Source organism: Rattus norvegicus, chromosome 8 (genome assembly GCF_021556685.1).
Source record: "Rattus norvegicus strain SHRSP/BbbUtx chromosome 8, alternate assembly SHRSP_T2T, whole genome shotgun sequence".
In the NCBI taxonomy this organism is placed as follows: Eukaryota; Metazoa; Chordata; class Mammalia; order Rodentia; family Muridae; genus Rattus; species Rattus norvegicus.
In genome coordinates, this window is record NC_141541.1 from 107,300,001 (window position 1) to 107,315,220 (window position 15,220).

The window sequence follows — 15,220 nt, forward strand, 5'->3', positions numbered from 1 at the left end:
AAATCTAGAAGAAACTAGAATCTAATTCCCTGTTGATGGGCATCTATACTGGTGCATTCTGGAGAGATAGCTTTGCATAACTTGCCGAACTTATAAATGTGCACACCATTCGACACAACTGCTAGAAAATGCTGCTTTCAAATATACAGATATGTCTACAAAACTAACTATACAAGACTGTACACTGAAGCATTGCTTTTGTAAACAAAAGTTTGGAAACAACCTAGAAGCCGCGTTAATTAACTTTCCTGTTGTGCTAATGTATCTGACAAAAAAAAAAGGCTGGAGAGATGGCTCAGGGAGTAAGACAATTTATCGTTCTTCCTGGGGACCCAAGTTCTGTTCCCAGCACCTGCACCAGGAAGTTCACAACTGCCTGGGACTCTAACTGGAACCCTCACACATATGGCACATAACACATGCACAACAGAGAGAGAGAGAGAGAGAGATACACGCACACCACTGAGTGGGCACGCACTAAATAAAAACTGAAAACAAATACATATACAGATACGTATATGATATATATCAAAAGCCATTTGGGCTCCCAGATTGAAGGTGTAAAGTCCTTCATGGTAGGGAGAGCATGGTGGTGAGAAGCATGAGGCAGATGGCCACATCCTGTGTACAATCAGGATGCAGTGAGATAAATGCTGGAACTGGGCTCGTGTTGTTGTATAAATATAAAAATAAAAAAAAATATGGTTGGTCTTTTACCCCCACTGGGTCCGCACCACGGGGCCCAAGATATCTGCTAGATATCTTGGCGGAAACACATCCCAGCCACACACTTTCTTTTTTTTTTTTTTTTTTTTTTTGTTGGTTCTTTTTTTTCGGAGCTGGGGACCGAACCCAGGGCCTTGCGCTTCCTAGGTAAGCGCTCTACCACTGAGCTAAATCCCCAGCCCCTAGCAGCACACTTTCTTACACTCAAACCCTCACAAAAAAAAAAAACACACACAAGGGCTGGAGAGATGGCTCAGCGGTTAAGAGCACTGATTGCTCTTCCAGAGGTCCTGAGTTCAATTCCCAGCAACCATATGGTGGCTCACAACAATCTGTAATGTTCTCTTCTGGTGTGTCTGAAGACAGTGACAGTGTACTCATATACATGAAATAAATAAATCTTAAAAAAAAAAAAGAACACACAACACAATAATCTTAGATCCAATTAGTAAGATATAATTGCACACTTAAACATACAAAACCCAGTACTATCCATCCCTTGAGAACATTAATAACAACCTGTAAATACACAGAGCAGAATCTTAACATCACCTGCCATCTTGTCCTGCCGTGGCTTCTCCCCTCTCTCCTGTCTCACGTCTCTGTCTAGTCTCCTCCTCTTCCTTCAAACGTCTCTCCCGCCCATCCTTCCTTCTCCTCCAATGACAGGCCTCCTTCTATCCTGTACCTGCCCCTCACCTGTACTTTACAAATTCAATGGGGAGGTGGTTCTGATGAAGTCACCTGAGTCCTGAGTACTGACTAGGCAGCAGTCCTTGGGGCAGTGGAATTAGCATCAAAATACAGATAGCTTCAGGGCAAACCACAACAGGCTCGCTTCCTCCCTTCTTCGTGTTCAGTCCCTAGGATGTGCAAACATGCTCACAAGTGTGTTTCCTATTTGGTTCCAGGTTCAAGCAAGTTGACAGTGAAGATGCATGGACACAACTCCTCTCAGCTCTATAAAGAAAGTACATTGAGATGGGGCGTCTCGATGCACACCTGAAATCTGAGAGCCTAAAGGAGGAGTATCTCAGGCTCCAGGGTAGCCTGAGCTGAGAGAGAGACCCTGGGGGTGGGAGGGACTGATATACAAGGATTTCTAGGGTGCTTTGTAACTATAAAAGTGGCAGTGTACAGGAGAAAACCAATGTTCACGCTTGGATAGGCATAAAATATAGGGTTCTGGCTGCCTGTGAGATGGGTAACTTAGGAAGAGTGAGAAAGAGACTTTGTATTGCAAGTCTTCTGTATTTGGGGGCTGGGGTTCAGGTGAATTATATTGCTCTTCAAAAACTGGTGTCAATGTAAGCACTGAAGCAAGACAAGGTCCCTTTATTTCCAAGGCTGATATAATTGAGAATTAAGCAAGGGCCTTTGTCACCTGCCCCACTGTAGTGACTTCCAGCCCGTCAATGCTACATACAGACTGTGGTGTGCGGTTTGCTGGCACCTTTAATAAGGGTGCTCAACACGAAGAGGCAGGCAGATCTCAGTCAAGGCCAACCTGGTCTACAAAAGAGTTCCAAACCTTGTCCTAAAACAACAAGCCCCGTTCTTTCTACACCAGGTGCCTCTGTGGGCTAACACAGACGATGCATGTTTCTGGACTTGTGTTTCCATGTCCATACAGCCTTTCTATCCAGATAGTTACAGATCTTTCATTTCACCAAGCAAAACACCGAAGCCAAAAGATACCTGGAACAGAGCACACCAGGATCCCCAGTTATCCACTGCCAAAGACCCCAAATGCAGAATATGAGTACTGGCGTGTACCAGCACAACGGTCTGCCAGTAATTATGTCCAATCACAAACCCAGAGCCCAGCAAAGCCTCAATTAGTTTACAAAGGAACCTAAGGAAGGATGGGCTGCTCAGAGTGTAAAACCCTTGCATATGACCTGATAGGAAGTAGTCCTGAGGGGAAGGCTGCTGGCCAGCGCCCCCCTCACCCCCCCCCCCACACACACAAGACCCTGTCCAGAAGCCCACTTCCTGCTCTCGCACTGTTCACAAATCCTCTCCTGGGAGCATTTTCCAGGACAAGGTACAGCATCCTCAAACCATCACCTCTGTCTAGAACAAGTGACCATCCCTGAACAAACACTGTAGAGAGATGCCCAGGCTGGTGTCTTCTTTGTGGTATTGAGAAACAAAGGGGCCCTGACCTAATCTGCAAATGTCCTGAGAACACTACTGGGACTCTGAACCCACAGTCTGGCAGGCTTTTCCTCACATGGAAAGCCATGAAATGGGAGGTCATGCTGGTCTGTGATGAGACTTGGAATTCAAGAGGCAATTTAACACACGTCTACTAAAACTTTCAGAATCTGAACTAGTATTTGCAACTGGTGAGCTGGGGGAGTAAAGGGGTGGAGAGGGTTTGGGGTTGAGGAAGAGTGGTGGATGGGGGTCACTTTGTGTGTGTGTGTGTGTGTGTGTTGTAGGTGCGAAGGTAGGGAGGTACACACACACACACACACACACACACACACACACACACACACACACACACATTGAAGCTCTTCTCTTTCTAATGCGCTGCAGAGGCAGCTTGCACGGAAGAGGGCTTCAGCCTCCTGGTTCTTCGATTCTGGTGGGAACTCCGGCTGGGACTGATAAGAAAGGATCTGAGGTACTGTCAGCCAGCAGAGTGGCTGAGCGTCCGACCTGAACAGTGCTGGGGAACCAGCAGCCTGCCTCGCGAGGCGGTCCGCGGTGCTTCTGCGGCAGCTTTAGGAAGCTCAGCCCGGGAGAAAAGCATCTTCATTAGGGATCAGCGACTTGCTCACGTCGGTGGCGGTCCAGACTTCGGAGGCTACACCAGCTTGCTGAGGGGCTGCTCTGGTCAAGGCTCCCTGGCAAGGCAGGCATTTCCCTAGAGGTACAAGTTGCTGGAGGCGCTGAAAGCTCCTGAAAACCCGGACCAGAGAAACATGGAGCTCCGCCCGGTTCTAGACCGAGGCCGCTGGAGGTGGGCGCAGGCCGGAGGCCACTAAGAGGATGGTGCCCAGCCTTGCCGGAATGAAACGGGCTAAAGCTAGCAGCTTCCTAAAGCGCCTGCAGCATCCACCTCCTGCTGCACCACGCAACAGGCACGCACCTATGCCCCAGTCTTCTTTGCTCTGGCTGCTTACTAGGGTCAGACGCAGGGGGTCCGGAAGGCGATCCCTCTGGGCTCTTGCAGCTCTGTTTCCCAGCTTTGTCCTCATAAGAGACAGTACCCTTTCTCCACCTGGGATTGGGGTGCAAAGAACAGCAGGAAGTCAGTTCCCGGGAACGCATGACTCCTAATTCCACTCAGAAAAAAAAATCCTAAAGAGACTCTGACCTCCACTCCCAACACACACACACACACACACACACACACACACACACACACACCCCTCGGGCTCCTTAAAGAACTGAAAAGGGAGCCGACAGAGGAATTCAGGGAAGCGATGACACATGCAACAATGCTGTCACACCTGGCTGCTGAGGCGCTTGCAGCGGAAATTGAGCTGTGGGGGCGGGGGGGGGGGAGGGGAATGAGACCCAGGGTCAGCTTGGGTGGTCAAAAGAAAGAAAAAAGAAGAAGAGGAAAAAGATGAAGAAGTGGGAGACCAACCTCCATCCTCTTTGGTCCGGATCAAAGTGAGTTGTTTTACTCCTGTCCAGACCAACCAAACTCAGCCCCCAGACCCATAGCCTGGACACGCCTGATGTTGAGGAAGAAGACAAACACCTGTAGGCCTGTTTAGAAAGCAGACAAATTTTGAAGAAGTGCTGTTTATCCTGAGTGTACTCAGGGAAGCGAGAGATAGCTTAGAAAGACACGGAGGCTAGTGGGGGATGCTCTCAATAAGGGCTAGAAGTGGTTATCTCCCAGAGAAATTTAGAGAAGCCTAGCCCCCTGGCATCCTGGTGGTTAGGCCAGGTTTGCCCTGTTGACTTCTCTGGAGTCATCTTTGAGATGCTGGGTTACACACACACACACACACACACACACACACACACACACACACTGTCCTCCTTTCCCTTCATCTCAGAGTGGGGAACACACACTGTAGATAAGTGGTCTATGGTCTTTGGAATGCTGGAGCCACTGGCCAATATGGACTGGTGGGATTCTGGAGAACTCTTAAAGTCCAAGCAGCCTGAGAGAAAGAGGTAGAAACAGGCACTGGGGTAGCCACCTAGACATGCCAATCATTCATTTAGACCATTATCCTTCACAACTGTCTGATCACTCTTCTCTCACACTTCCAAGACTGCAAACTTGTGTTAAGGCTGAGTGAAAGGGCTCACCTGATTTTGTGCTGGCACGGAATTCCTCTAAGCCCGTCTTCTATTCTCGAAGATTTAACTGGATCTCCACCAGACTTCTGGTATTATCGTAAAACCGCGGGGAAAGATGATTAAAACTACTGCCCATTCGTGACTGAAATGCGAGGAAGCACCTGTCCAGCCTGCTGTTTTTCTTTGAGTCCTTCCTTCCTTACCTACACTGGAAGGGGAAAAGGCAGCTAAAGGTTGTTGTAAGGGTAGGAAGGAAAAAGAAAGACAGAAAAAAAAAAGAAGGCATTATATCCAAGAACCGTATTTACTCGGGTGCTTGATTCAAACACTTCACTGAGCAAAAAGAAGCAAATACAACCCTCACACCCTGTACAGAAGCGTACCCGCGTTTCTGAACAGCACACTTGCTCTTGCACAGTATTTCTTGTATCTGAAGAACAGATTTTGCCCCATGCCTTCCACGCGTTACACTTGTGCACGTAACAGTCTCCAAAGCCCCTCAGCAACATCGTCGTCTGTGTCCAAGCCAGAGTACAAGGGACACCAATAGATCTTTAAAACACACCCTCAAATTGTGGAATTGCAAGACGAATTTCAAGGAGAAAGCGGCTCCCTACCTCCACCGCAGCCCAAAGGAGCGAAGCGTCGGTGCCAGCGGAACTCTTGGGTGCCTGCTCCAAGCGATCCTCTCCCCAGCCTCAATCGGGCCCAGAGAGCTCGAGGGACAGAGCAGGCCAAGGCTTCTGCCTTCCATGACACGAGCTCTAAGCTGGTTTACCTCCAGCTGCCGCAAAGTTCGGCCACTCCACCCCGGTCCGGCCCCCTCACCATCTCGCCCCTCCCTAAGCCTCAAAGCTAGGAGTCTAGTCCCAGCACAGCCCGGAGCACAGAGCAAAGGGGTTGTTTTCTTTCACCTGAAAGCTGCCAAGAGACTTGGATCACCTCTCCTCGCCGGGGTCAGCGTTCCCCGGGCACTGGCAGGGCGCAGCTAGCCCCAACCAGGGCTTTCGGCAAAGCAAACACCCGCAGATTTTAAGCCTAAGCCCCGCTGTCGGCGGGGCCCCGGAGGCTCGGGAGGCCGGGGAAGGCCGGTCCAAGCTCTGCCGGCCGTTTAAAAAAAAAATGAGACTTAGAGATGAACTCGCCCGTGCGCCGCTGGCTGCCCCACTATAGGGGCGAAGGCCCCTGACGCAAGCGGAACTCGGCGGAGCCCATACGAATCAGAACGGAGCGAGGCTCCTGGCGCACTAGGGACTCCAGGAGGCGGCTGCGCTAGAGACGCGGGTCGCGCCTCGGGAAACCGGGCGGTGGGGGGAGGGGAGAGCTCAGCCAAGAAAACCCACCGAGGCGGGGACTGGCCTGGGCGGGGAGGGGCGGCGGGGCCGGAGCCCCTCGCTGTTGGGCAGACTCCCGATGGCCAGAGGCTGACTTCCACTCCCGCCGACCGCTCCCCGGGGGGAAAAGAGAAGAGAGCGAGAGCCGCGCGAGGCCTCCGGTCCCCGCAGCCTGCACAAGTTAGAGGCTCTGCGGCGAGCGCACACCCCTGCGCCCGCCTGCAAGGCAAACTTGCTCCGGGAGAGCACAGCCCCCGGGGCTGCCGGGCCGCGGAGAGCCGGCTTTTGTCATGATGGCCAGCTACCCGGAGCCCGAGGACACGGCAGGGACCCTGCTGTCCCCGGAGAGCGGGCGCGCAGTCAAAGAGGCCGAGGCGTCGCCGCCTAGTCCCGGCAAGGGCGGCGGGACAGCGCCAGAGAAGCCGGACCCGGCGCAGAAGCCCCCGTACTCGTACGTGGCGCTCATCGCCATGGCGATCCGTGAGAGCGCCGAGAAGAGGCTCACTCTGTCCGGCATCTACCAGTACATCATCGCTAAGTTCCCGTTCTACGAGAAGAACAAGAAGGGCTGGCAGAATAGCATCCGCCACAACCTCAGCCTCAACGAGTGCTTCATCAAGGTGCCGCGCGAGGGCGGCGGCGAGCGCAAGGGCAACTACTGGACGCTCGACCCGGCCTGCGAGGACATGTTCGAGAAGGGCAACTACCGGCGCCGCCGCCGCATGAAGCGGCCCTTCCGGCCGCCGCCCGCTCACTTCCAGCCCGGCAAGGGGCTCTTCGGGAGCGGAGGCGGGGCGGGAGGTTGCGGCGTGCCGGGCGCTGGGGCCGATGGCTACGGCTACCTGGCGCCACCCAAGTACCTGCAATCGGGGTTCCTCAACAACTCCTGGCCCCTGCCGCAGCCGCCCTCGCCCATGCCCTACGCCTCCTGCCAGATGGCGGCGGCCGCGGCAGCCGCTGCTGCAGCCGCTGCAGCCGCCGGCCCGGGCAGCCCCGGTGCAGCCGCGGTGGTCAAGGGGCTGGCGGGCCCCGCCGCCTCCTACGGGCCGTACTCGCGCGTGCAGAGCATGGCGCTGCCTCCGGGCGTCGTGAACTCCTACAACGGCCTGGGAGGCCCTCCCGCCGCGCCCCCGCCGCCGCCGCCGCCGCACCCCCACCCGCACCCTCACGCACACCATCTGCACGCGGCCGCCGCGCCCCCGCCAGCCCCGCCACACCACGGGGCTGCCGCACCTCCCCCGGGTCAGCTCAGCCCCGCCAGCCCGGCCACCGCCGCGCCCCCGGCACCCGCGCCCACGAGCGCGCCCGGCCTGCAGTTCGCCTGCGCCCGGCAACCCGAGCTCGCCATGATGCATTGCTCGTACTGGGACCACGACAGCAAGACGGGCGCGCTGCACTCGCGCCTGGATCTCTGAATGCCACCGCGCGCCGGCCCGGTTCCCCCGGGGGTGGAGGAGCCGAGCTCGGGGTCGCAGCCGCAGCCGCCAGCGGGACAGAGCGCATCCGGGACAGCCTCTGGGTGCAGAACCCTCGAGCCGCCTGCGCCTCCACGGTCTGTCTGCCCCGCTCCTGCGACTCCGCTTTGTCGCCTCTGCTGTTCCTCCGGTGCTCTTCCCCACCGCGGCCCCTGCCTTCCCGCGCTGCTGGCCCGAGGCCGCCCCCTCCGCAGGCCTCCTCTCCTCCTGGAGTCCCAGAGTCACCGCAGGGAGTGAGTCCCCGGCCGAGGTGCAATCGAAGTGTCCGAGGCGCGGCTTACCTCTTGGCCTTCTCTTCCAGGTCGGTGGACTCAAGCTCGATTGTTTTTTTTCTCCCCACCCCGACTGCCGTGCTGTCTGCGGTTAGAAGCGCTAGGCTGCTGGGGTAGCGGGACCCACACTGCCTGAGAACGGAAAGAACGTGTCCGGTCGCTCTGCGATCCCTCCTGGAACTGATCAGAAGCCGCTTGCAGAGGGGCCCACTGGGCGGGGCGGGGGTTGAGCCCCAGGCTGGAGCAGGGACAGTCTCGGTTCGCGGCCTGTAACCGGGTTCTCATCCCCCGCGCCTCGCGAGGCCGCGGTGCCTCCGCTCCGCAGCGCACCGCTTCGGGCACCTCCAGACCAGGTCTTTATATATATACATAAAAGATTGGTGAGGCTTTTGAAGATATTTTTTTAAAATACTTTTTAAGGAAAAGGAGAGAATAAAACATTCATCGGAGGAAAAAAAAACAGCGAAGTGTTATGGCCTTGGAGTTTGCTAAAAATCAAACAACAAAATCAAAAGTTTTAGTTTTCTTCATCGTCCCTGATGGGAGATTTGTGTAAGAATTCCTGAGGTGACTTCATTGGGCTGTATTCAGAGGCGGGAGGAAATAACTAGCTAAAAGAAGGTTTCCACGACAAATTGGGAGTTTTCCTCTCTATTTAAAAATTAAATTCAAAACAAATTTCCCCGGATCTTCCGATTCTAGCCCCGGATGCCAGGAGAGATCACTGCCCGGCTGGCACATACCGCCCGGATGACACTACCATCCCTGATTTTTGTTTTTCCAATGTCTGGCTTCTTCCACCTTCGGAAGGAGAAATGTGAAACTCGCCACGGCCGCCGGCCCACACGGGCTTGTGGCCCTAGCCCGCTGGCCCGAAATCCCGTGACCTGGTGGTTGAGTAATGTCTTTCGGGGACCAAATTTTATAGAGAGAACTAGAGCACTTTTGTTGTGTTTGTATGTGTGTGCGGGCGTCCCTTGTCAATTCCCAAATAAATTTTTTTTGTTTTTTTTTTCTTTTAACACGGACTTACATTGTTTCTTTTACGCCTTAGTTCAGCAGCTAGCCAGCTAGCTAGCTAAAAGATCGTGCCTTTCAAGCAAAATTGTGTTCTTTAAAAAAAGTGACACAAACAAGAGTTGAGGACAACCCGGGTGGCAGGCGCTTTGGGCTGTCGCTACTGCTTTGTTTTTCTGGAGATTGTTTGTTTTTCTGTGTCATCGCTCGTCTGTTGCGGCTGTTTAACACCGGCAAAGATACCCGGCCCTCGCTAGAGGCTACTGTAGACAAGGTTTGTTCTATTTTTGCGTTCGTGTAAGTTTATATTTTGCCTCTTACATAATTGTACTAGGTGTGTACGCTGTGTTTTCATGACAATCCTCATATTTCTAAGAATTATTTTTTGTCAAAAATATGTAACAATTTGTTTTTTTTTTAATTATACAATCCCGATTTCAGAAACACCCTGGAAGCTGCAAGCTTTTCTACAGTGTAATAGGCGACTTGTCATCTCGTTGTTTTTAACAATTGGCATTCATTTATCTTATTCAGTGTAGGAAACTTGGTGCTTTGTGGGAGGCTTAGTGCAGGATATGCTACGGAGGTGAGCTTTTGCTTCCTCTCTAGTGAGCTCATCAAATAACGAATTAAGACCCATGCTTTCATGAAGATACAAAGGGTGTTTGACCCGGTCGCAGATTAAATCTCTCTGGTGGGTTAGAGGTGGCTGGCCTTCAGTTTTCCAATGGGGTGATGGATATTGGATCTCCAGAAGTGGCTGGGGGCAACAGGAGTTAGATCCCATGCCTCACCATGCCTTTCTCCCTACCTGGATAAGAGACCGGTCCAGAGGAATGAGCTGGGAGTCGTTGAGAGCTTGAGGGAATGAACCAACCTATGGGTCCTCATTTCAGCCAACTGGAGGTCTAACCTTAGGAATGTCAGGATGATTAGAGTTGCCCAGACTGAGGTAAACCTGTCTGGCTCAGAATGCACTTTCCTCCCCACCTCCAAAGATCTCAAAAGGAGGCTACAGGGTGGTAGAGGAGTTCTGTGGATTCCCAGAAGGTGGAAACTTGCCCACCCACTGGGAGTAGGCTAAAAGGAGAATCTCAGTTGTAGTGGAAAGCAGGAGAATCCCTCAGGCCCGAGGGTGCTTCTGTAGCTTCTATCCCTCAAAAGCAGGGATAGTTGTGTAGTCTGTGCCTGGTGTAAGTGTTTCTAGTGTCTGCTATTTAATGCTGATAGGGTAGAAGCTATGTATCTGCCATTCACCTGCAGAGAGGGTGGAGGACATATATTTAGGATATTGTACTAACCACATGACTAACATTAGGGAGTGCTTACCAGAACCCAGTATGTGTTGCATTCATACCTCTGATATGATACATGCTGATCTACACGGTTGTGCTCTGGGCATGTACTTCTGGCTCGCTGAAGGATAACAAGTATATGCACCCTTCACTTCATCTGACAGAGGCTCCCTGTTCTGGAACTAGCTGTCAGCACCCCCAACAAACTGCTATCCAGAGTAGAAAGCAGGAGGACAACTTCAGAGGTCAGACTCTTGGTGGGCAGGTTATTGCCCAACTCCAGTAAAATGGAGAAGCCAAACAGGGCCTGCATTGGAGGATGCCTCTCTGCACCCAAGAACTAAGCAGCAAGAGGCATCTACAGCTGAGAAGGTTTTTGCCAAGTAAGGAAAATTAGATGAAGGAATTACGGGGGACTTGCCTAAGTCTACACAGTGGTTGGAGGAGGTAAGAGAAGAGAGTCACTTCCCCACGGATGCCTCCAGAAAGACATCTGTCTTTAATTCCAGCCCTAAGGGGTTCTGCAAAGCGCTAAAATTTGGTCCTTTTCCCTAGTTGGGGACAATAACAGACCTTCCTTGTCTCAAATTTCCTTTCTCTCCTTTCTGCCCCCCAACCCCTTGCACTTTGAATTTGTTAGAGAATCTGATTCAGATAATTCCCTAAGTGAGAGGAAAAGTATTCAAGAGAGTTCCTGGTGCAGAACAATTATGCCTTAGTATACACAGTCTGGCTGGCATAGCTAGCAGCCCATGTGGGTGAGCGTATATGTTTGTGGTGTGTTCTATAAATGCAACATAAGTAGAGTTTGATACAAATATAATGAGTTATGAAACATGGTACTGGATGGTGTGTGCAGCATGGGGGTTGTTTGTGCATAAAAAGATCCCTAAATACTGACAGAATGCAACATTTTCTCTATGTTTGAATTCTTATAGTGACCTTCATATTCCCTAAAAACTTAAAGTAAGTGGGCTGGTGGAGGGAAGTCCAATTCTCTAATAAGACTGGGGAAACATTTTTTTGCCAATGCAGGAGATATACTGGGGGATTGTATTCCGCCTTCCCATTGTCTTTTGCAAGCCAAGACTGAAAAATTAGCCATGTAGAGAGAGCCCCCTGCTGGTAGGTAAAAACTGGGGGCAAATCCAGGCTTCATAAAGCCTGGTAAGCCATCTTCTGATGGACTTGGGGGTGGCTGGCGGGGGTTGGGGGCGAACCTTAGTGAAGGTCAGCTAGCAGTTTTCCAACTGCTGACTCAAATTCTTGCCACCCAGAAAGGGTTCCCAAAGCCTGGAAGGTTTGGTCAAGCTCAAAATTCCCAGTGTCTCCACTTTATTTAAATAGTACTTAACAATGACCTTTTGTCTGTCACAGCCCCTGCTCCTTAGCCCATGAGACCGGTGGGAAGGGTTGAAATCAGGAGCCACAACATACCCCCCCTCTCTGATAGGGATGAGGGGCAAAGCATGGACAGGTCTTCAAACCAAGGAAGCCAGTGACTGTGCACTTTCTGAACAGAGTGGGTTCCAGGCTGTCCCAAAGGAGTGCCTGGGTCTCAGGAACCTAACTTGCGCAACTGAGTGCTTGAAGGTCTGACCAAAGAAGTTGCCAGCCACAGGTCACCAGCCTCAGAAATCCTCAGAGGAGACCTGAGCAGCTCACCTGCCACTTGGCTCTGTCACAAAGAGCAGCCCTGGATGCGAGTTTAGGCAGACTGTTCAGCAGGAAGTGTGATTGGTGGCCCAGGTTGTGGTTTGAAACGAAGCTGTCTGAGCCCCTGTTACCCCAGGGAGGTGGCTCGCACAGGATGACACACAGATCAGAGCCTGTGCACCCTCAGGGAAGAACCCACCATGGGAGCCCAGTGCCCTTCTTTACTGACTCTAACCTTGGCAAAACACTGATTCCAGATTTCTGTTTTCCCTTCTATAAAACAGAGATAATGAATGACCCATCTACCAGTGAGTACAATAGGTAAATATTCCAGTTCGAAATACCTAGTTTTATTGTTAGTGTGCTTCCCCTTCTTGGAAGAAGGGGGGAAGAAAGGAGTTCAACACGTAGTCATAACTCCAGGGGGTCCCACCATCTGTCATTGCTGAGTCACCACTGAACACCGCAGGGACCCAGACAAGCCAGAACCTACTACAGTCCAGGCACAGCTGATGGTGTCGGCCTTGTCCAGACCCTGGACATCAGGAATGAGGGACGCATGGCGTTGAATACTTGACCCCGAGAGCACACACGGATGATGCACTTGTGGATTTACCCACGAAATCTCCCTATCGCTTCAGCCAAGGCCATTTTCTCAGACCATGGAAGTTTTCTCTGAGAAAGACACTTTTTCCCACCATAGGTCTCCCTCCTCACTGGTTCAGGGATGTTTGCATTTTTCTTTGCCTTTTTTTAGAAGAGCAGAAGGTGGCCATCCTCGTGTGAGAGATTGGGGCAGGGTGGGGACTGGGAGGGGGCATGTGTTAGCCTGGGCCTTCGTTGAAAATCAGGGAAATCCTGCAGGGGATTAGGGTCGGCAAACGCAGGATCCGGGCTAAACTGGGAATCAATGGAAGACGCTGGGTTGTGGAGAGGGAGCTGAGGTAGTGGGAGACTAGCTTCTGGGGAAACAAAACGAAAACAAACAAAACAAAACAAAACAAAACAAAAACAGGTGCCCCGACTCTAGGGACCCGTTTAAGCCCAGACTCTTCATCTTGGGCGGAGACTCTCCAGCTAACCCTACACATATTTTGGAAATAAGAAAACGAATGATTTGACAGGCGGGTCTGAGCCTAAGGTAGGCTGCACCGAAAGGCAAGGGAAGGAATCCTGCAGAGCCAAAATCCCGCAGCAGGGCAGGAGCAGTTCAAGGAGGGAGACCAATCTGAGACCACAGCCTGATTAACTAACTGTCTTTGGTAATACAACCAGCACATCAAACAAAGCAACGCCTTTCCCTGGATTCTCATCTGTGTACAAGAAACCTTGTTTAGGCAGGCAAACAAAAGTTCAGGGTCCCAGGAAATGTTCATCCCCGTGGACTAGGGGGAAGGGGCATTGGCCATTTTCTTTTTTGTTGTTTGCTTCTAAAAGAGAAAAAAGGAAATTCGGCACATATTTTTTTTTTAATCTTGCCCAACTACCACTAAAGGCTGTTAGAGTGAGCAGGAAACCGGGCCCCCGCCTGTGGTGACATCGGGCCTTTGTCCTCTTTCCTGAAGCCCCCGCGACTGCTGACCGTGCTGAGATAAAGGCCGGGTCAGGGCCTTGTGGAATCCCGGGGGAGGTGGCAGCGGGTCGTCCCGATGGCCCTTTCAACTCCGAACGGAGAGTTGACGTTTCCAACCCGCTGACCTCGTGGATCTACCGAACAGGGGCCACAGCCCGCCTGTGTTCCCAAGCCACTTTTGCCCTGAGAGCTTTCTGCCGGTCATTCTCACCAGCACTTTTATTTTCTATTTAGAGATTTGGACGGGGGAAGAGCTGCGCTCCCTGCGGACCTGCTCCTCACAAGAGGAATAGTGTTTAGCCTTTGCAGCCACTGCTAGGCTTGGTTGTCCCTACCGATTCCGATTCCGTCTGGTGTCTGTGCTGCCACAACTGTGTGCTTGGCGTTCTTTGTCCCCCACAGCTGAATTTCAAATAGTCTGACCAGTGTCTTCTGTCCTCCCAAACCCTCCACAGAGAAGGCAAGAGAAGGACTGTGAGCCTAGGGTACTAATCGCTGGGTCTCAGCAAAATTCAAGCCTGCTTGAATAACATTTGTGACAGTGGCCTTGGCAACCTCCGGGTACCTTAGAGTGCCCTGCTGCTCGGAACCCCTTTGTAGGAACAGAGGAGGAGAGTCAAGCAACTGGCTGGTGTGGGAATACAGTTACCAAGCAGAGTGTTGTCCATGCAAACCTTGCAGTCCCCTGAGCCTCCTCAGCCCCAAAGGACCCAGGAGTCACATATTCTCCCAAGTTATCAAGTTCTACTTCCTCCAAGGAGACTTGTGGGGTGAAGGCTCCATTCAATCTTCCCTGAACATTTTATCCTCGTTTATCCTCCTGATTACATTTTATCCTCATTTATTACATTTTATCCTCAGGATGGTTAGACCTGAGCAGGACCAGGATACCCTCCCTCTACCACCTCCTCTGGTTCCCTGCTCCCATCAAGCAACCCGGGGGTCTCTGTCCCCAATGAAACTGGAGCTGCCCACCGCCAGCAGATGAGAGATAAAGGAACCGGGTGGCGCCAAGTCGCGCTGACCTAGAGACCCGGATCCGGGCTTTTCCGCACCCCAGAGCGAGCGGCAGAGCAGCACAGGAGACCCTACTTCCCCGGAGCCATTGACCTAGCTAGGTAGAAATAGATCAGCTGAACAATGTATACACCCTGTCTCCAAACATAGACCTTGGGTTGACCTGCTAAGTACAGCGTGTCTGTGCTGAACTGTGGAAGGATGTCCTGGATCTGTGTCCTTGTTCAAGCATCCTTGTCAATGTGCTTGCAAAGAGACCAACATGCGCATTTAACGTAGGAACCATGCCCATGCGCGCGCGCGCGCCCCCGCACGCAAAGGAACGCAAAGGAATGATTCTAGCCTCTATCCTGTTGTCTAGCTGGCAAAATACACAGGTAGAAAAACAGGCCTGGCTTCTTACCGGTCGCAGTAATGACTTACACTTTGGCTTTCACGGTTTTCAAACACGATTTTCACAGCAACCCTGAGAAATGCTTCTTTCCAATTTTACAGAAGGGAAAAGAGCCAAGGGTAATCAAATAAGGCTCATCATAACCAATCTGAGAGAGACAGAAATTAGTCAAAGCTCCCGGGC

At 52.0% G+C, this 15,220-nt stretch overlaps 1 protein-coding gene and 1 long non-coding RNA gene across 3 annotated transcripts in view; one reads left to right on the forward strand and one right to left on the reverse strand.

The window, feature by feature from the left end:
• LOC102547261 (uncharacterized) overlaps nt 1–5,775 on the reverse strand; it is a 9,365-nt gene extending 3,590 nt beyond the window's left edge. Inside the window, exons 1-5 of one of the 2 annotated variants that reach the window (XR_015627970.1) lie at nt 5,622–5,770; nt 5,014–5,231; nt 4,334–4,458; nt 3,397–3,961; nt 1,162–2,424 (exon numbers count right to left, since the gene is read on the reverse strand). This is a non-coding gene — a long non-coding RNA (uncharacterized LOC102547261). Of the gene's footprint in view, nt 1–1,161; nt 2,425–3,396; nt 3,962–4,333; nt 4,459–5,013; nt 5,232–5,621 lie in introns of those variants that run through there. The other variant, XR_015627971.1, reaches the window with a different exon arrangement.
• A 633-nt stretch (nt 5,776–6,408) lies between these two features.
• On the forward strand, nt 6,409–9,497 carry Foxl2 (forkhead box L2). Its single transcript, NM_001427191.1, is given in 1 exon segment — nt 6,409–9,497. A coding segment is annotated over 1 exon segment (1,125 nt). The 5' UTR covers nt 6,409–6,628; the 3' UTR covers nt 7,754–9,497.
• The last annotated feature ends 5,723 nt before the right edge of the window (nt 9,498–15,220 follow it).